General features: G+C 40.3%; 1 protein-coding gene across 1 annotated transcript; it reads left to right on the top strand.

Moving 5' to 3' along the window:
* Positions 1 to 19910: 19910 nt before the first annotated feature.
* On the top strand, positions 19911 to 21894 carry LOC107763151 (pentatricopeptide repeat-containing protein At2g36730). Its single transcript, XM_016581599.2, has one exon. It carries the CDS (start codon positions 20065 to 20067, stop codon positions 21445 to 21447), a length of 1383 nt encoding a protein of 460 aa, XP_016437085.1. The 5' UTR covers positions 19911 to 20064; the 3' UTR covers positions 21448 to 21894.
* The last annotated feature ends 982 nt before the right edge of the window (positions 21895 to 22876 follow it).

The following is a 22876-nucleotide window of genomic DNA, read 5'->3' as shown; positions in this document are numbered from 1 at the left end:
GAGGGAATCGGTTAGATAATTTTTAATAAGAGTGGGAGAAAAACCCTTTTGTTGAGAGAGAGTGAGAGGATGAAGTTGCACTGTTGCAGAAGTACGTATGCTTCTCTTCTCTGTAAACTAGTCTTTTATTTGATTTATTGCTTTTTTTATTTATGTTATTTTAAGTGATTTTTTTTTAATTATAGTAGCGATCTAGTCGCTTCTAAAACATTGGAGCCAAATTTTTGTTAATAGCGGGAACAAAAACTTCAGGATTTAGTGGCACATATTAGAGGCGATCTAAGAAGGTCGCTACTAATAATTTATCTTTTTTAGTGACTTTTAAAATCGCCACAATAAATGTGATATTTGTAGCAATAAATAAAGTCGCCATTACATATTTCCACTAAAAGACAAATTTCTTGTAGTGAAAGCTCATTGGCTTCACAACAGTTGAAGCAGAACTTAATTGAGTACCCGGTTGTTACCTGGGCCGATATACATAATTGAAATCAATCAAAGATTAGAGTCGAAGATGACCAGTTGGGGGCTCCTTCTGAATCTGTTACCAAAAGAAACATCGATCGAGAACCAAGGCTGAACAAGGATCGATATCAGGCGTATAATAGAGATCGTAGGGGCAACAGACATGGGCACAACTCCGTATGAGGTGAGAGGCGAAGTGATCGAGGCCAAGTCTCTCGAGGTCTGATGAGGAAGAATGGTTTCGACAGGCATACCGGACCTAAGGAAGCACCGCAATTGTCAGAGTATAACTTCAACATTAATGCATCTGCCATCGTATCAGCTATTGGAAGCATCAAAGATATTAAATGACCTCGACCTCTGCTGACCGATCCAGCCCAGAGAAATCCCAATCAAGTATGCAAGTATCATGGCACCCATGGCCACAGAACGGAAGGTTGCAGGCAGTTAAGAGAAGAAGTAGCATGGTTATTCAATAAAGGGCACCGTCGGGAGTTTTTAAGTGATCGGGCCAAGAATCACTTCAAAATATAGAGTTCAATAGACAAAACGAGCAAGAAGAACCGCAATACATTATTCACATGACTATCGAGGGGGTCGATGTTCCCCAAGGGCTAGTGTTTAAACGCACTAAGGTGTCGATCGTAAGGGAGAAGCGATCTCGGGCTCAGGATTACATAACGAAAGGAACTTTGTCCTTTAACGACGAAGACGCAGAAGGAATCATGCATCCCCATTATGATGCACTGGCAATATCTTTACTCATGAATAAGACTCAAGTTAAGCATGTGTTAATTGATCCAAGTAGTTCGACCAACATCATTCGATCGAGCATCGTAGAGCAACTCGGTCTACAGGACTAGGTTGTGCCCGCGGACCTAGTACTAAACGGATTCAACATGGCATGTGAAACTACTAAGTGCGAGATAACTTTGCTAGTAAACATGGACGGGACCATCCAAGAAACGAAGTTCCACGTGATCCAAGGCAACATGAGGTATAATGCCCTGTTTGAGAGACCATGGATCCACAACATAAGAGCAGTACCCTCGACCCTTCACCGGGTTCTAAAATTCCCAAAACCATAGGGAATCAAAATAATCTACGGGGAGCAACCCACCGCAAAGAAAATGTTTATCGTCGACGAAGTAATTCCAATATCGTCACTCATATCGACAAAGGGGTCAAATTCGAAGGGAAAATAGGAGACCAAATAGCAATCACAAACACCGGCCTCGACCCAACTAGAGAAGCAGGAGTCTAACGAAGATGATGATTATGGGGTCCCTCGATCCTTCATAGTCTCCGATGATTCCGACGATACCAAATCAATGGTCGAAGAGCTTGAGCAAATCATATTAATCGAACATCTGCCTGAACAAAAGGTATACCTGGGAACAGGGTTAAATCCCGAGCTCAGGAAAAAGCTTATTCAATTTCTTATAGCTAACATGGATTGTTTTTCTTGGTCCCATCTTGACATGACAGGGATCCTTTAATTGGGGCTATCAATTTCTTGAGTTCACCCCAATTTATTGTTAGTCAAATTTTTCTAGACTTGGTCTCACTTTCTCAAGTATAGACTAAGTAAATTAGGCGTGAATCAATATTTGCAACCATCAATTCTCAAATTCAAACAAGAACTAGGCAAAATATCATATACTCAATCATAAATAAGCCCTAAATCAATCACCCATTAAGTACCCATACTAGGGTTGGGTTACAACCCATACTAGGGTTGGGTTACAACCCTAACTAAGGGTTTAGCTACTCATGAAAAATGAAAAAATTAAAGAAGAAACTACGATAAAATGCATAATAATTGATTAAATAAAGAAAATCTAATGTTTAAATGCTAAACTAGTATAAAGTTACCCAATACAGTAAATAAAAACGGCTATACGTGTTCAGGTTCACCAAACTTAACCTAAAAATGATAAAAAGATCTAATTATACCCAGCTGAAAAAATATCTGACAAAATTGCCCCTGGGAAGGTTGTGCGGCCACACAATTCTGTGTGCGGTCTGCACTTTGAGACTGACTGGTCAGGTTGGCTTTCTGCGGTTGCATAAAAGTGAGATGCGGCCGAACTTCCTCTAATTGTGCAGACCACATTTCTGAGTACGGCCACACTCGTGCTCTTGGACTGGATATGGGCTTCATTCTGTGGACCGCACATTTATGAGTGCGACCGCATTTTGGCATCCTGCGGTTGCACAATAATAGTTTGGTCCGCACATCTTCAAGCTCCCAACAATTCTGTGTACGGTCTGTACTTTGAGATTGACTGGTCAGGTTGGCTTTCTGCGGTCGCATAAAAGTGTGATGCAGCCGCACTTCCTCTAATTGTGCAGACCATATTTTTTAATACAGCCGTACTCTTTCTCTTGGACTGGATTTGGGCTTCATTCTGCAGACCGCACATTTATGAGTGCGGCCGCACAATAATAGTGTGGTCCGCACATCTTCAAGATCCCAAACTACAAGTCTCTGAATCTAATTTTCTACGGCCACACAATAATTGTGTGGTCCGCACTCTGTGAAGAAATTCTATCAGTGCATCTTCAGAGTTTACGGCCGCACACAGTATTTTGCGGTCCGCACTGTAGCCCTTTTTTGCCTTGTTTTGGTTCTTGTCCAATTTTACTCCTTTTTGAATTGATTTTCACTTCTTTGGCTTGTTTCCCAGTATTCCTGCAAGAAAGCACATTTCATTAGTTCTCGAGAATACCTTTAAGCATTTGTGAGCTAAAACGTAAGTAAAAGAGAGCAAATAAGCAGTCAAAATAAAAAGGCCTCGTTCATCACTAAGTATGGTACCTACTACTACAATGTAATGCAATTTGGATTAAAAAAATGTCGGTGCCACTTATCAATGCCAAGTAAATCGGATGTTCGAAGAACGAATAGGGAAATCTATGGAAGGTTACATTAATGACATGCTAGTTAAGTCTCTGCGAGCAGAGGACCATTTAAAGAACTTGCAGGAAACTCTCAGTATATTGAAGAAGTACAACATGAAGTTAAACCCGGAAAAATATGCATTTGGGGTCGGGTCATGCAAATTTCTTGGGTTCATGGTATCTAACCGAGGAACCGAGATTAATCCTGACAAGATCAAAGCTATCAATGGCATCATAGTGGTAGACAACATAAAGGCCATGCAGAGATTAACCGGGCGCATGGCTGCCCTGAAGCGATTCATCTCGAGGTCCTCCGATAAAGTCCACCAATTTTTCTCGTTGATGAAGAAGAAAAATAATTTCACATGGACCTCGGAATTCCAGTAGGCCTTGGAAGAACTTAAACGGTACTTATCAATCCCACCGCTGCTTTACACACCAAGGGCAGACGAATAGCTTTACTTATATTTGGTTGTATCGGAGGTAGCGGTAAGTGGAGTCCTAGTCCGGGAAGAACGAGATACGCAATTTCCCATTTATTATGTCAGTCGAACCTTAGGTGGGGTCGAAACTAGATATCCCCACCTAGAAAAATTGGCGCTCGCTTTGGTAAGCGCCTCTAGGAAACCAAAACCATACTTTCATTGTCACCTCATATGTGTTGTAACAACTTATCCACTTCGAAATATTTTGCATAAACCCTAGCTTTCGGGACGGTTGGCCAAATGGGCCATAGAAATGAGAGGACATGATATCGAATATCGACCCCGAATAGCAATTGAGTCTCAACTTTTGGCTGACTTCATAGCTGACTTCACACCGGCCCTAGTGCCCGAGGTCGAAAGAGAACTATTGATAAACTCGGGTACGTCCTCAGGAATCTGGACCCTCTTCACGGAAGGTGTTTCGAACGTGAAAGGGTCTGGGCTAGGCATCGTACTAAAACCACCCACAGGCAACGTGGTTACATAATCTATTAGAACTGTGAAATTGACTAACAATGAGGTCGAATATGAGGCCATGATTGTAGGTAACGAACTAGCCAAAGGCTTGGAAGCGGAGGTGATCGAGGCCAAATGCGACTCCCTCCTTGTAGTGAATCGGGTTAACGGAACCTTCGAAGTTAGAGGAAACCGAATGCAAAGATACCTAGATAAGTTACAAGTAACTTTGCACCAATTTAAGGAGTGGACTTTGCAACATGTGCCTCGAGATCAGAATAGTGAGGCTGATGCTCTCGCAAACTTAGGGTCATCGATCGAGGATGACGAGATCGATTCAGGGGCCATCGTACAACTCATGAGATCAGTAGTCGAAGAAGGTCACACCGAGATAAATTCCACGAGCTTGACATGGGATTGGAGAAATAAGTACATAGAGTATTTGAAGACCGGAAAGCTTCCCTCAGATCCGAAAGAATCTAGGGCCTTACGCACGAAAGCAGCACGATTCACTTTGACCGAAGATGGAACTTTGTTTAGAAGAATGTCCAATGGTCCGTTAGCGATATGTCTAGGATCGGGAGACACCGAGTACGTTCTAAGGGAAGTTCATGAAGACACTTGCAGAAACCACTCCGGTGCTGAATCATTGGTTCAAAAGGTAATCAGAGCCGGCTATTACTGGATCGACATGGAAAAAGAGACGAAAGAGTTTGTTCGAAAATGTGACAAATGTCAAAAGCATGCACCAATGATTCACCAACTCGGGGAGCTGCTCCATTCGGTCTTGTCACCATGGTCATTCATGAAGTGGGGAATGGACATCGTCGTCCCCCTTCCATTGGCACCAGGTAAAGCTCAATTTATTTTGTTTATGACTTATTATTTTTCTAAGTGGGTTGAAGCGTAGGCTTTTGAGAAATTTAGGGAGAAGGAAGTCATCAACTTCATTTAGGATCACATCATATGTCGATTCGGGGTGCCATCCGAAATTGTATGTGATAATGGAAAACAGTTCATCGGTAGCAAAGTAACCAAATTTCTCAAAGATCATAAGATCAAAAGAATCCTATCAAGGCCTTATCATCCTAGCGGGAACGAGCAAGCTGAATCAACCAACAAAACCATCATCCAAAATCTTAAAAAGAAGTAAACTAACGCCAAAGGAAAGTGGAAAGAAATTCTACCCGAAGTTCTTTGGGCATATCGCACAACCTCGAAATCCAGTACTGGGGCTACTCCATTCTCATTAGTTTATGGCGCTGAAGCTCTAATACTAGTCAAAGTAGGAGAGTCGAGTATCCGGTTCAAATATGCAACAAAGGAATCAAATAACGAGGCCATGAATACGAGCCTCGAACTATTGGACGAAAGGTGTGAAACCGCCCTCATCCGATTAGCTTCCCAAAAGCAACGAATCGAGAGATACTATAATCGAATAACTAATATTCGATATTTCAATGTCGGGGACATAGTGCTAAGAAAAGTCACCCTCAACACCCAAAATCCTAATGAATGAAAATTGAGTCCGAATTGGGAAGGACCGTACCAAATTCTCGAGGTCACCGGAAAAGGGTCTTATAAGCTCGAAATAATGAACGGGGAACAACTACCAAGCAATTGGAACATATCTCGCCTAAAATGGTACTACTGCTAAGGTACGTTCTTTTTTCATTCCTTTTCTATTTTTAGATTAACACATGCAGGCGATCGACAAGAAATGACGACGGACTTTTTAGCAAACGGCACGAAGTCCTTAGGTTTCAAAGCACATGTTGCACTCTTTTATCCTCAGATCGAGTTTTGTCCCAAATGGGTTTTTTCGGCAAGGTTTTTAACGAGGCAACGATGAATCGTGCTAACTTATAGTCAAACCCGATTACGAATCTGCATCGAAGATCCATTCGACATTATCCGAGGTTCCTTTGCAATCAACCTCGAATACTGGGGGGGTTACCCTCGGATATGCGTTATCTTCGAATATCAACTCTAGAAAGGAAACTACTTCATAGAGAGAGGATCTCGATAAATAGGATAGGATTTATTGTAAGAGTCAAACGGTCAAATCGAACCATGCCCATATAGATTGCTCGAACCCTGTTTCGATCGAGAATAAAGAGAAGTATGTTCCTTACAAACATCTTATGCTTTGAAATTAGCAGAATTTCTTTTATCTTCCTTATTTGCAAAGAGCTGTGTACTTCCGAATATAAACAAGCACAAGGGCAATACTTAACCGGAATACGAACGATCTCTCCCTCACTCGGGGACATCCATCCGACTAAAACAGCCCAACTCATCGGCCTCGGGAGAAAAAGACCTAATAGGCAACACCCCGATTTCAAAAAGTCATGGCCACCCCACTCGGGAACTATCTCGGGCAAACCTAGATAAAACGGGAAAATAAGCCCAATGGTTAACTCCCGAACTAAAAGGCTACGACCAATTTAACACGGCTCGGAGACGTCCAAAATCAGTAACAAAAATAGGCCTTCAATAAATAAAAAATTCTTTCACAACCGGTTTGTCAATACTCAAAATCCAACTAGTCGTGATGACACTTAACCCAACCCTCTAGGTAAGCCAGTTAACCACTAACCAGTTCCAATAACAATTAATAAAGCAATTAAGTAAAGAAATTATCTGAATCTTATACGTTCCCCAAGAACTGGTAGTACAAATCATGAGCTTCTAAGAATAGAGTTTACAAACCTGAAATGAAATAAATACATCATCTGTTTGAAAAGTACATAAGCAGATTTTTTTTATAGATCTAAGGCTACCACGAACAAGAGGAAGCTACTACTGGGATGCAGGTACATCTTCAAATCCAACTCCCATCGAACACAGCAACAGCAACAGCGAACATCTTCACGCAAGGTGCAGAAGTGTAGTATGAATACAACCGACCCCATGTTCTCAATAAGTAACAAACCTAACCTTAGGTTGAAAGTAGTGACGAGCTAACAAAAAGGTCGAGTCCAACACTAATATTCCACAACAGTTCATAACAGCATAGTACAAGTAACAAAAGAGTATCTTAGAAATAAAAGGCTCGGTTCGTTCACAGTTCCAGAAAAGTAGGCATTTCTTTTCAAGTATCTCAGTGAAAACCCAAATCTTTTACCGAAAAATCCAAAATACGAGTAAGTTTGAAAACTGTGATTTTTCCTAAAAATCCTTTCAACAATAAATAAGATGTTTCATTTCTTTTCAAATAGCAAATGTAAGATGTCTCTCTATGCCCATATGTAAAAATGTATGAGAAGTCATAAATGACGTGATACTATATAGCAGGAGGAAAAATGCATCTTTATGCCTGTATGTAAGGTGTGCATGCCAAATGCGATGCAAATCAATGATAAAGATCATATGCATACTCTCAGAGTATCAATTCACTCAGTCATTCCAATCACTCTGCGCTCGACACACGGTACTCGGCACTAGCACTCAGTAGGTACCTGCGCTCACTAGGGGTATGCACACTCCGGAGAGCCTCCTACAGCCCAAGCGTTATAATCCGCACGGACAACTCACGTGCCATAATATCAATATCTAGAATCGCACGGATAACTCACGTGCTGCACGGACAACTCGCGTGCTATAGTAAGCCAATCTGACCCGATGCGGTGTGCGGCCCGATCCCATAATCATCCTCACAACTAGTCCCTCGGCCTCACTCAGTCATCAATCTATCCAGTCTCTCGGACTCACAATGTCATGATACTCGCCCGAAAATAATGATACGATGCATCAATAAATAATAACAGAGAGTGAGATGTGATATGCATGTGAATGCGTATGACTAAGTATGTAATACAATGAAAACAGATTACTCCACTACAGAAATGACCTTAGTGGGTCCCAGCATGATAAGCATGTAGCATAGGCATGGTTTCTTACATATTCACAGCTCGATAACTCTAGTACGAAGAGATTTCGTAATTTCAAACAAGTTCACGTAACTACACAGTACCACAGAAATAACGAAAATCACAGTTCACACGGTGCACGCCCACACTCCCGTCACCTAGCATGTGCGTCACCTCAAAATCAAAACACATAACATGTATATTCAGGGTTCATACCCTCAGCTCCAAGATTAGAGAAGTTACTTGCCTCAAACAAAATGAATCCAAAGTCGAGCAAGCTAAGCAATGCTCCAGAATTCCCATTCTGCGCATATCAACTTCTAAACGACTTGAATCTAGCCACAATAAATTTGATTCAGTCCACACAATATATAGGATTTAATTCCATATCAAAATATTAATATTTTCTCACAAAATTAGAAATTACACTACAAAAATCGCCTGTGGGGACCACATTTCGGAATCTTACGAAACTCACAAAATTCGACAACCCATCTAATTACAAGTTCAACCATACTAATTTCACTCAATTACGACTCCAAAACGATGTTCAAAACTCAAAAATTCATATTATGAACTTTAGGCCAACATCCCCAATTTCCTCTTTAAATTCATTAACCAATTGCTAAAAATGAAGATAGATTCATGGAATATAATCACAAGGGAGTCAAGAACACTTACTCCAAGTTGTGTGGAAATATTCCTCTCCAAAGTCGCCCAACCCGAGCTCCAAAATGTCCAAAATGAGAAAAATCTCGGAAACCCTCATTTTTAACACTGGCTAGGCATTTCCGCACCTGCGGTGCCTGAGCTCGCACCTGCGCATCCGCTTTTGCGGACAAAAATGCGCGCCTGGAGACACAACTAGCCTTCCAAATCCTCCTATTTGCGGTGCCCTTCTCGCAAATGCAGGCTCACAGATGCGCATTCCCCTTCGTACCTGCGTGCGCCCCAGGCGATCCCCAGGCCCACATCGCCAACCCCGCCGCACCTGTAGAATCGCACTTGCGGCCAAGACCCTCGTAGGTGCGATCACACGAGAGGCAGCAGTTTCCAGCATTTTCTTAAGTCCGAATTTGATCTGTCAACCATCTGAAACTCACCTGAGGCCCCCGGGACCTCAACTAAATACACCAACAAGTCTTATAACATACCACGGACCTACTCGAGGCCTCAAATCACATCGACCAACATCAAAAGGAAAAATCATACCCAATTCAAAATCTATGAACTTTGAACTTTCAAATTATATATCTTGTGCCGAAACACATCAAATCAATCCGGAATGACTTCAAATTTTGCACATAAGTCGCATTTGACATTACGGACCTGCTCTAACTTCCGGAATCGGAATCCGACCCTGATATCAAAAAGTTCACTCCCGGATAAACTTTCCAAAATTTTGCCATTTCGAGCCAAATTCAACCACGGGCCTCCAAATCACAATCCGGATGCACTCTTAAGTCCAAAATCACCCAACAGACCTAACGGAACCATCAAAATTCCAATCCGAGGTCAAATTCTAAAAAGTCAAACTTGATCAACTCTTTCAAATTTAAAGCTTCAACCATGAAATTTATTCTTCCAATTCGATTCTGAATAACCTGAAAACCAAAGCCGAAAATTCACATAAGTCATAATACAATATACAGAGCTACTCATGCCCGTAAACTACTGAGCGAAGTGTAAATGCTCAAAACGACAGGTTGGGTCGTTACATTCTCCCTCACTTAAACATAAATTCGTCCTCGAACATGCCAAGAGTTGTTCCCAAAACCATCAAACCTCCATATAACCTTACCAGGCACATACCCGGGGGTGATCCCACGTCACCGTATCCCATATAGGTCCTATAGCACAACATAACTAAAATTGCTCAATTCAACCTAGCCCACAAGCCTTTGAATCCAATTTCCAACATCCGTAATTTCTTATATGATCTGAATCTCGCAACCTACACACCGTATAAGTCTAAACAAGTTGTACCAAACCACAACCATAACCCAAGTTACAATCACAGGATGTACCACATAACTCTAATATCCATAGCAAAATTTCTGATCATAGTAGTTGCTCAAAACAACCAAATTCCGGTAATAAACCTCACATCTAACAAAATCTCACTCTAAAACCTTCGTACACTGCCGATAATGAAAGAACATGCAGAAACTCATAACCATTCATCAAATCAACAAGCCATGGAGCTCCCTCTCCTTCAATAAGAACTGTAGCCAATTCCTATATAAGCCGACTTCTGATATTATCCTTCTAACTATACCGCAGTCAAATCCGATATCACCCATCTTAGATCCGAAGACTTTATCTTATCGAATACCAACTACTCTACTGACACGTAATACCAATACTACCCAGATCCACAAACCGTGCAATCCATACACCAATAAGCAACAATCCAAATGTACTCAATCACAAAAATAACTCAATCAAGAGAACCGTCCCGCAAGCTCAACTGGTACCACCCCAACGCATTGCTAAGAACCCATCACACACCGTAGAACCATAACACACGAATCTAACACAAGTATCATATCTCAACATAACTCTACTGCAATGTGCGACCCCATCCAAACACTGGCCCATATGAGACACCTCGAGCCACCATGCTTAAAATCAATAATCAAGCATAATTCGACATCAAGTACCCAAAGTGCATTACCATAACCATGGAGAAGCAGATGACACAATGCCACACAAAACCCGAAAAGAACATAACCCATACGCCACAACCATGCAATACCCAATTATTCATCTTGCAAAATATTCCGCAATAAAGCCCAACTAGAACCACACCAGGTGTGCTTATAGCCAACGAATCACAACTCCTCGTAACATAGAACTGCAACTCACAGATCCTTTCAGAACACGAATAAGCTCCACAACAACCGAATGGCACATCCCTCAATAATAGCAGTATGGAGCCAACCAATCCGACTCGGTGTAGAATACACATCCTAATTGGGCCTACCAATGGACCCCCAAATCAACTCTGGTCACCCACAAATAGATAACTAACCCTCCTAAAGTCCACAATGACTGAACCATAAAACATACTATAATCTGGCTAGCTTCGGCCACAACCTCACAGTCCACAACCATGAAACAATCTGCTCCTGAGAACTCCCAGCCTCCAAATCCATAAAACACACGAATCACCATATCTGATTCCATATCCACCACCCGAATGTCTAACACATCTCTCATACACGATCATCCCACGAGGAATAATTCTAAAATTCTTTCGTGCCACCTAGCAAAATTTGAATATCAACAGTGGATCAACCAGGAGAGTGTCGCAATACCAATGAAGTATCCATAAATCAAAATACATTGCCCATTCTGAAATGTATACTATCATCAGGCCATACCGATTAGTAATATCATTTACCTAGTCATCTGAAACCATCCATGCTGCCTACAAATTTATGTCCTTCCCTTCAAAACCGAACTGTGACCTTGCACATGCAAATCTCAATCTCATACAATACATCGCATCTACCATACCATCCTGTGAAGAGTACAAGAATATCATAATAACTCTGAGTCACAAGCAGAATACATACCCGATTAGTCAGAAACCTTCCATTTGATTTCATTCCGGAGAAAATCCCAATACGCAACATATTCCTCACACCGGTAGGAAATATACTCCTCGAATCATGGTAAAACCCATTGAGAACTCTTCGAAACCCATTTGCACACAACAAGCTATCATAACCGAATCTCTCTAACTCAACCCAGTCACGTAGGTCGCCAAAACCCAAGAGCATTGCCACGAAACACCTGTGGAGGCTAGCCACATCATAAGTACCCAAAGAACCGATTATATCCATTACTGTGTTGATCCAACCTACTACCACATTGTCCTATTTCTTCACGTCCCTTCCAGATTGCCTTCAAATTGATATTTCTCCTTGATGGAACACCACGACCCTTAATCAAAATTCACCACACAAGAGACCCTAGTATAAAACCACAACACCCTAAGGCCCATAAGCCGATAAATTCCCTTCTAAGTACCCCAAAAGCACCGCAACTGAGACATCCACTCTGAACGACCTTATGTGAATTTAAAGTTTCTCCTCTTCCCTTTTCTTATACTAAAATGTAGAATCCATAGTTATACATAATTACCGCAAGTCTCGACACCATCCAATGTAACTCTCAGCTTCTAGCCATATACACATCTTGAAAATTCCCAATCGCTACTATAAATCTTGAATCCATTAGAACAATTCTCGAGAGTCCTCCATTTGCTCAAATCTAAATTGCACCGCCCCAAATGGGCTGAAAGACACGTGCCCCACTAGTATAAAAACACCCAAAGAAGTAACCATGCCTTAATATCACCGATCAAATTCATACTTTGTGTACACTACATCCTTCGCGAATAACCACTCAATTATTTTATGATTCCTATGATTTTCATATACTCCTAAAGTGCCATAACCCGTATCCAAAAAATTTCTTACTCGAGTCATTCTCGAACTCAACCTCTGTAAGTCATAACTAATCCATAAGTATACCTCAGACCATAATTAAAATTTAACACATAACCATGAAATCAAATTGTCAATAGTAGGCTCCCCCACTTGGCTCAAAGCCATAAATTAAAACACTCCATAATTCTAAATACCCATACTTTATTACTGCTATAATACCGCAGTGAGATTCAACTAAATCCTTCGTCAGCTCATGCAACACAAACCATCCAGTACCTCAAATCATCTGCAATCTCGCATTCATCCTCATGATGGTTAAGCCAACTTCCGCAAGCGATCCAAACTCAAATTTCAACATATATCATTCACTGGTAAAAGATAACTCTCTACAAATCATCATAGGGATCACACAACCTCAGGACACCTCACAGGAGACAACACACTTGCTTTGCCTCAAACTGACATCTCCTTATACCCTTCCACAGTCACGACTACTACGCAATCACTTTAACTTATCGATTATGAACTCATCAACAAGACATGAGAATCTACTTTACTCCACAACTAAACAACATGAGAGATCCCTCAACACACCCATAACTCGAGACCATACGCCAAATCAAGATAGAAATCAAACACCCAATAGATTTTGCTACATCTCACATAAACTCTTCTCGTCACATTCGAACAATCTGAACACATCTCGCAGTCACATCATACTCACCACATAGTCCTCCAATCACAAAATCCACTAATGGGGACACCAACGAACCTATAAGTCCCAAAAGCACTTGCTCACATAATCGAAATCTACGTGATCAAGCTACAGTCAAAACCCGGCCTCAAGTCCTCCAGACTGGCCCATCATCAGCATGCCAAAATCACATCTCGCATCTCAACCATGGAATCATAAGTCGTCATTGCATAGCTGATATCGAGCGTTCATGTGCGCATGCGAATGCATGCAAGGAATTCAAAGAGTTACGCTTCAAGCTGAATCAATGTCGCACTATAAGGAAAGAAAGGTAGGAAGTATATCCTAAAGGTCCTGTAGCCTCTCGAAGATAGATATGGACGTCATCATACCGATCCATAAGACTCTACTAGACACTTGCTCATGACTTGTAGTTCTCCCTATGCCCATATGTAAAAAAGTATGAGAAGTCATAAATGCCGTGATACTATATAGCAGGAGGAAAAATGCATCTCTATATATGTATGTCAAGTGTGCATGCCAAATGCGATGCAAATCAGTGATAAAGATCATATGTATACTCTTAGAGTATCAATTCACCCAGTCCTCCCAGTCACTCGGCACTCACACTCAGTAGGTACCTGTGCTCACTGGGGGTGTGCAGACTCCGGAGGGCCTCCTACAGCCCTAGCGCTATAATCCGCACGGACAACTCACGTGCTGTACGGACAACTCATATGCCATAATATCAATATCTGGAATCGCACGGACAACTCATGTGCTGCACGGACAACTCACGTGTTATAGTAAGCCAATCTGACCCGCTGCGGCATGCAGCCCGATCCCATAATCATCCTCACAATCATGCCCTCAACCTCACTCAGTCATCAATCTCTCCAGTCTCTCGGGATCACAATGTCATGATACCATCCCGAAAACAATAATATGATGCATCAATAAATAACAACAGAGACTGAGATGTGATATGCATGTGAATGCATATGACTGAGTATGTAATGCAATAAAAACAGATTACTCAATAACAGAAATGACCTCAGTGGGTCCCAACATGATAAGCATGTAGCCTAGACATGGTTTCTAACATAATCACAGCTCGATAACTCTAGTACGTAGAGATTTCATAATTTCAGACAAGTTCAGGTAACTACACAGTACCACAGAAATAACGAAAATCACAGTTCACACGTTGCACACCCACACGCCCGTCATCTAGCATGTGCGTCACCTCAAAATCAAACGCATAACATGTATATTCAGGGTTCATACCCTCAGCTCCAAGATTATAAAAGTTACTTACCTCGAACAAGACGAATCCAAAGTCGAGCAAGCTAAGCAACGCTCTAAAATTTCCATTCTGCGTGTATCAACTTCTGAACGGCTCAAATCTAGCCACAATAAATTTGATTCAGTCCACACAATTTATAGGATTTAATTCCATATCAAAATACTAATATTTTCCCAAAAAATCCGAAATTACACTACAAAAATCGCATGTAGGGGCCACGTCTCGGAATCTTATGAAACTCACAAAATCCAACAACCCATCTAATTACAAGTTCAACCATACTAATTTCACTCAATTCCGACTCCAAAACGATTTTCAAAACTCAAAATTCATATTATGAACTTTAGGCCAACATCTCCAATTTCCTCTTTAAATTCATCAACCAATTGCTAAAAATGAAGATAGGTTCATGGAATATAATCACAAGGGATCAAGAACACTTACTCCAAGTTGTGTGGAAATATTCCTCTCCAAAGTCGCCCAAACCGAGCTCCAAAATGTCCAAAATGAGAAAAATCTCGGAAACCCTCATTTTTAACACTGCCCAGGCATTTCTGCACATGTGGTGCCTGGGCTCGTACCTGCGCATCCGCTTTTGCGGACAAAAAAGCGCTCTTACGGACACAACCAGCCTTCCAAATCCTCGCATTTGTGGTGCCCTTCTCGCATATGCGGGCTCGCAGATGCGCATTCCCCTTCGCACCTGCGTTCTCCCCAGGCCCGCATCTGCGCCAACCCCGCCACACCTGCGGCCAACACCCTCGTAGGTGCGATCACACCAGAGGCAGCAGTTTCTAGTATTTCCTTAAGTCCGAATTTGATCTGTTAACCATCTGAAACTCACCTGAGGCTCCCGGAACCTCAACCAAATAAACCAACAAGTCCTAAAACATACCACGGACCTACTCGAGGTCTCAAATCACATCGACAAACATCAAAACGACGAATCATACCCCAATTCAAAATCTATGAAATTTGAACTTTCAAATTCTATATCTTGTGCTGAAACACATCAAATCAATCCAGAATGACTTCAAATTTACACACAAGTCGCATTTGACATTACGGACCTGCTCCAGCTTCCGGAATCGGAATTCGACCCCGATATCAAAAAGTTCACTCCCAGTCAAACTTTCCAAATTTTAACTTTCGCCATTATGAGCCAAATTCAACCACGGACCTCCAAATCACAATTCGGACACGCTCTTAAGTCCAAAATCACCCAACAGAGCTAACGGAACCATCAATATTCCAATCCTAGGTCAAATGCTAAAAGTCAAACTTGGTAAACTCTTTCAAATTTAAAGCTTCAACTATAAAATTCATTCTTCCAATTCGATTTCGAATAACCTGAAAACCAAAGCCGACGATTCACATAAGTCATAATACAACATACGGAGCTACTCATGTCTGTAAACTACCGATCGAAGTGCAAATGTACAAAACGACTGATTGGGTCATTACATTCTCCCTCACTTAAACATGCGTTCGTCCTCGAACGTGCCAAGAGTTGTTCTCAAAATCATCAAACCGTCATATAACCTTACTAGGCACATACCCGAGGGTGATCCCACGTCACCCTATCCATATAGGTCCGATAGCACAACATAACTAAAATTTCTCAATTCAACCTAGCCCACAAGCCTTAGAATCCAATTTCCAACATCCGAAATTTCTTATAAGATCTGAATCTCGCAACCTACACACCGTATAAGTCTGAACAAGCTATACCAAACCGCAACCATAACCTAAGTTACAATTACAGGATGTACCACATAACTCAAATACCCATAGCAAAATTTCCGACCATAGTAGCTGCTCAAAACAACCAACCTTATTTTATGCTAAGGCATTTTCGACCCATAAAGGAAATAAAAGCAAGGTTTGTTCGAACCCTCGAATACAGCCTTATTTTATGCTAAGGCATTTTTGACCTTTGTAAATACAAAAAAGAAAAGAAAAAATACGAGAGTCGAAAGGGTAAGAAAAGCCTTATATTTATATACAATAGTTTTTACAAAGGTCAAATCGGCCTAAATTTACAACGGTCTCAAAAAGAAGAAATAAAAAGTCCTAAGAGGTTTGGTATTCATTGAGGGTCGCATCTCCGTCCTCGAAATCCTCTCCGTCTTCGGATTCGCTCGAACTCTCAGAGTCTTCCTCAGGGAAGGCTAGCTTTTGGGCCATAGCTTCCTCTACTCTAGCCTTTTCGACCTCAGCCATGATATCGAAGCCCTGGGCCTGAACCCCTTCGAGGGCTTCCCTTCGAGCCTGCCATTTCGCATGATCGACCATGTCCTTGGCCTTGGCCTGGTTGACTTCGACATCTACCCTAAATTGGGCCAATTTAGCATCAGCCCTTTTGTTAGCCTCGACCACCTCAGATCTGGCTATGGCCACCTCGGATCTAGCCACTTCGAGTTCATCGGCCAAGCTTGCCTTATCAGAAACGGCCAAATCCAATCGATGTTGAAGCTCCTTGATCTTTTCGACCTGCACCGAGGTTTTCTCTTTCGCAACTTGGAGTTGGGTCTTGGCCGACTCCAGTTGAGCTTGGACGATCTCCTTTTTCGAGGCTAGAATGTCCATGTTCTTTTTAAATTCTTCCGCCTCGACTTGTATCGCATCCACCTGTGTTTGGAGCCGTCCGATTTGTTCGAACCTCTGTCGGGCCTGCAGAATCGGATCATTAGTAATTATCTCCAATTCATCTTCACTATCGTGAGATTGGCTTAGATCGAGGTCAAGCAAAATAGAGATCGATCAAGATCGAGATTGGCTAAGATCGAGATCGAGCAAAATAGAGACCGATCGAAGTCGAGATCGGCCGAGATCAAGGAAAGCTTATCGAGCCAAAAAACAGAAAGCTGGAATATCCGCAATTGGGCGAGAATCTCGGCGAAAATCACGGCGCATATCAATGAGAGGCCAATTAATTAATCTATCATGGGATTCCTTGCTGTATTTAAAAATGATATTAAGAATAGGACTTCCCTACTATATAAAGGGGGTCTGATCATTTGTAAGAGGGCGGACATATACATTCACATTCGCAGACACATACAGATTCAGATTCATAGAATATAAAGCAATATACTGCATTTTCTTCTGGTTTTGATATTGAGTCACTTTGCTCTTATATTCGCTACTCTCCATTCAGTTGAGGGTGATCAAACTTGAAAGCCTAGGCTAATTCATTCATTCATTCGGTTTGCATTCATTTCTTTTACAGTTAATTTCAATATTCATTTATATATTTTCTCAATTTGTACCAAGTTATACTACGTATCCTTAGAACCGCGTATAAATTCAATTGTTATCCATTTTTCGGGTAAACACTAGTATCCGGTGGTGGAGTCACATTGATCCAAGGGGTGTCAAGCAACACCCCTTCGCCGGAAAATTACACTATATTGCTAGATAATATTTTTTATTTGATGTATATTTACTATACATTGACTCCCCTTAACTTTTCGATGTATCTAATTATTTATATTTTGACACCCCTTAATGAAAATTTTGGCTCCGCCACGACTAGTATCTATTGTATACTAACTCGTTTCTCTTTTACGTGGTATATCTGCATATTTGTCAAATAAATAAAGTATTTAGCAATATCGATCCTTTCTGGTCGAAAGAAAAAAGATGAATATATGCCTTCCTACTGCATCATTTAATCCTTGTTGTAAATGGATTACAACACCAGCTTATTTCATTGTTCATTTCTTTCAACTTTTAATAACTACGCTGGCTTAAAATTATCGTATTAACAAGCTCGCTGCTTTTTTATCTGTTCAAAAATATATGAAATTTCTAAGTAAGGGAATGAAAGAAAATAAACGGGGATAAATTAAGGATTTCAATGGAAACTGAAATAATTAAAAACGAAATCAATGTACCATTTGAGAGAGCTTATATGACTTTGATCCTTATGGCATGAATTACAGCCCTTTTCTAATATTTTTATATATGTCGCAAGACATCTCTATAAAAGACTCGTTTGGTCGGACATTTTTTCGTATATTATAATGTTGTAAATCTATAATATCATTGGATATTTAGAGTTTATTTAACTGTAATTATATGTGAAATATTTTTATAAAGAGTGATTGTTACGGAAAGATCAATTGTAGAAAGTTTCAGAATACCTTATTCTCGTAATTTACTTATTTTACGTCTAATAATGAATCTCAATTAAGAACATAGATATTCTTTGTGCCCTTTTCTAATATATCTCTCTCTAAAGGTTATGCAATTTTGAAAAATTATTAATTACAGAAAACAAATAAGAAAATAGTACTAGTGTCTATCAAAACGTCATAACAAGAGAAGAAAAAAAATGCTCTTCATGACATGGAAAGGCAGCCTAATGACACACTTAGGATTTATTTCGTACGAGGAATAAAAGATAATTAATTTCGAGATTAAATTTAAGATGAGTTTGTTTCATATTTAGTTGAGATAAAATCGTGGTATAATTAATCCCGGAATTAGTTATTCCGAGATTGCACTGTTATTTTTATTCTTATGGGAGGGTGGGATAACAATCCGGGAATAATTAAAAGCGATTTCATAACCATAAAGAAAGACCTCTCTTTCGGGATCAGTCCCGTCCCTAGATGTAGTAGTCAATCAGCGGGACATTCAAAGAAGCTATGCACCTTCACTGAATGTTAATGAAAGAAAGCCCTTTCATCCTAATCTCATCTACTGAAAAGGGGGCCGGGCGTAGCACGTTCTTTTTTGGGACACATAGGCTATTACAGACGCATCAAAAAAGACTTTTCGAAGCGCGGAATCCCAGAATGGAATCATTGCAGAAGAAAGGTATAACGCTTGGGAACCACTAACCATTCCCCTTCTCTTTGCATTTCTTGATCGGTCGCTTCCTTTCGCTTTCATGCGGAAGGTTCCCCCTACCGGCCTGAAAGAAAGAATAGTTTTTAGATAGAGCGTTGGCTATGGCGTCCCATAGTCACCACTTGTCTGTCGTTTCAAGCTTCCAAAACAAGCAGAAAACACGTTGTCGGTTCAGCAGCTCGAAGTTCATCTCAATAAAATGTCAGGTCAATCACATGACTCATCCTGTTAGTCGAGCATAGCTAACGCTACCATGACGCTACGCTGCCCTTGTGGATATGCAAACCTAAAAACTAGACATCTATTGTGTTAACATCATTAGCTAATATATAATGTTCATCATGTCTAATGAATAAAACAGTGTTCTACAGTACACAATTGATGTGATATGAAGGTTATAGTTGCATCACTACTACAGGGTCATTTTTGTTCGCAAAATATAATGAATATTAAATATAGACCATTTTCTAAAGTTTAAAAAAAAAAAGTACTAAATTCAACCCTGTTCCCATATACTAGAACAAGAAGCGGGAAATGTCACACCGCTGAAAAGTGTTGTGGCATGAGCTCCACCTCCAAAACCCAACGACTCGTGGCTATTCTCAACTCTTGTTCTTCTGTTAAACACCTCTTCCAAATCCATACTCACATCATAATCTCCGGACTCTGTCAACAAACTTCTATCATCCTTAAAATCGTCAACTTTTTTGCATCTCATACCCCTATAAACTCAGCTACTTACGCGGGTCTTGTCATCAAACAATCCCACAACTCATCTAATGTGTGGTGGAATATCCTCATTAGAAATTATGCCACGTGCAAAAACTGTTCACATAGTGAAGCCATTCGTGTTTTTGTCGAAATGCGGCGGTGTGGAGCTGCTTCAGATGAATTCACATACCCTTTTCTCTTCAAAGCTTGTTCGACCTTTTTGGGTCTGAAAGAAGGGAAACAGATTCATGCTGAATCAATCAAGATTGGTTTTTGTAACAACGTTTATGTTCACAACACTTTGGTTCATTTTTATGGATCTTGCAAGAAGATTGTGGATGCATATAACGTGTTTGTTGTTATGTCGCTGAGAACTGTTGTTTCTTGGAATTCGATCATTTCGGCTTTTGTAGAAAGTTGTTGGTTTTATGAAGCGTTTGAGATTTTTCGTGAGATGAGAGAATGTCGGTTCCAACCGGATGAGACAACTATGGTTGTTTTGCTTTCTGCTTGTGCTGATTTGGGTGACTTGAGTTTAGGTAAATGGATACACTGTCAAGTGATTGAGCAAGGGATGTTTGTGAATTGTCAATTGGGAACTTCCCTTGTTGACATGTATGCTAAATGTGGAGCTGTAGATTATGCTCGTTTGATCTTTGATAGGCTTGGTGAAAGAAATGTGTGGACATGGAGTGCGATGATTCTTGGATTAGCACAACATGGATTTGCTGTAGAGGCCATGAAACACTTTAGGAAAATGAAAGATTGTTCTACGAAGCCTAACTATGTGACCTTTCTTGGAGTGCTTTGTGCTTGTAGCCATGTTGGTATGGTGGAAGAGGGGCAACGTTTGTTTCGAGAGATGGAAAGTGTCCATAGGATCAAACCTATGATGGCACATTATGGTGCCATGGTAGATATCTTGAGTCGTGCTGGTCGTCTTGAAGAAGCGTACAAATTCATCGTGGACATGCCCGTTGAGGCTGATGCAGTTATATGGAGGACATTACTGAGTTCGTGCCACATTCATGATATTAATGACAATACTGGAGTGGGAGAAAAGGTCAGAAGGAGGTTGCTTGCATTGGAGCCTAAAAGGAGTGGGAATTTGGTTATGGTAGCAAACAAGTATGCTGAAGTTGGATTATGGGAGAAAGCAGCAAATTTGAGAAGAGGTATGAGGGTCAGACGACTTAAGAAGGTGGCTGGAGAAACTTGCGTGTCAATCTTCTAGATTCTATGGAGATTATTCTCAAGTTGCTAAATGAGGAAGTTTTCTTGTTCCTAAACAAACACAGTTCACATCAACATGGTTAAAAACAAGACGACTGGTCCAATCTATGACTAATTGTTCAACATGCAGGATGTTGTGAAGTATCACCTGAACAAGGTGGCGTCGCTATGGCAATCCCTATCTGATGAACCAGAAGCGTTATTGACCACAGTACATTCAGAAGGTTGATACATTTGACTTCCCTGCCCAAGCCTTCACATCCAAGGATGCTGTCAATGAGAATTCTCTGATTGAGTCCATTGGAAGATGTCATATTTTCCTCTAGTTCAGTTTATGCAAAATAAATGGATTACGATATTCTTAAGCAACCATCATTACATCCTCTAATGTATTGTTTGATGCTATCAAACTGAAATATGAGAAAGGTGTTGAACCTTTGGATTTTCTTTCTTCTTGGAGGCAGAATCACTCGTAAAAATTGCATGGGGCGCACTATTTGGTCGCCCCTTTTTAACTTATACCCATTTTGTTTTTTTGTTTGCATGTGTACCCATTTTTTTGATAAAAGCGTTTTAAAAAGACGATTTTGCCCTTCTTTAATAAAATACTATTGACAAAACTATAGACTGTAGGGTTCAGCATGTTTTGGTATGGAGTTTTAGCAAATGAACTAAATAACTTCAGCATAGAAAAAACTAATTAGAAAATTACATACTGCAAAATAAAAATTTAAGCATGTTTAGTCTGAAATTTTAGCAAATGAACTAAAAAACTTCAGCTTGTTTAGACTGAAATTTCGGATAAAACTCATGACAAAACTGTAGACTGCATGACAAAACTTCAGCATGTTTTGGTATGAAGTTTTAGCAAATGAACTAAATAATTTCAGCATGCATTAGCAAAAACTCATTAGAAAATTACATACTGCAAGATAAAAACTTAAGCATGTTTAGTCTGAAATTTTAGCAAATGAACTAAAAAACTTAAGCATGTTTAGTCTGAAATTTTAGCAAATGAACTAAATAACTTCAGCATGCATTAGCAAAAACTCATTAGAAAATTACATAATGCAAGACAAAAATTTAAGCATGTTTAGTATGAAATTTTAGCAAATGAACTAAAAAACTTAATCATGTTTAGTCTGAAGTTTTAACAAATGAACTAAATAACTTCAGCATGTTTAGACTGAAAATTCGGATAAAACCCATGACAAAAATGTAGACTGCAGGATAAATAATTTCAGCATGCATTAGCATGAAGTTTTAGCTTCAACATGAAACAACTTCATGCTACATTAGCATGAAATTTTAGCTTCAAGGTGAAACATATTCATGTAAGTGTGGACATCAGGACAAGTTGCTGGTTTTTTGATAAAACTGCTGAGAGGAGAGAAGGAGATCTTTTTTAACGAATGAGGTTGCAGATCACG

This window comes from Nicotiana tabacum, chromosome 12 (assembly GCF_000715075.1).
Source record: "Nicotiana tabacum cultivar K326 chromosome 12, ASM71507v2, whole genome shotgun sequence".
Classification (NCBI taxonomy): Eukaryota; Viridiplantae; Streptophyta; class Magnoliopsida; order Solanales; family Solanaceae; genus Nicotiana; species Nicotiana tabacum.
This window is presented reverse-complemented; position numbering and strand designations above follow the sequence as displayed.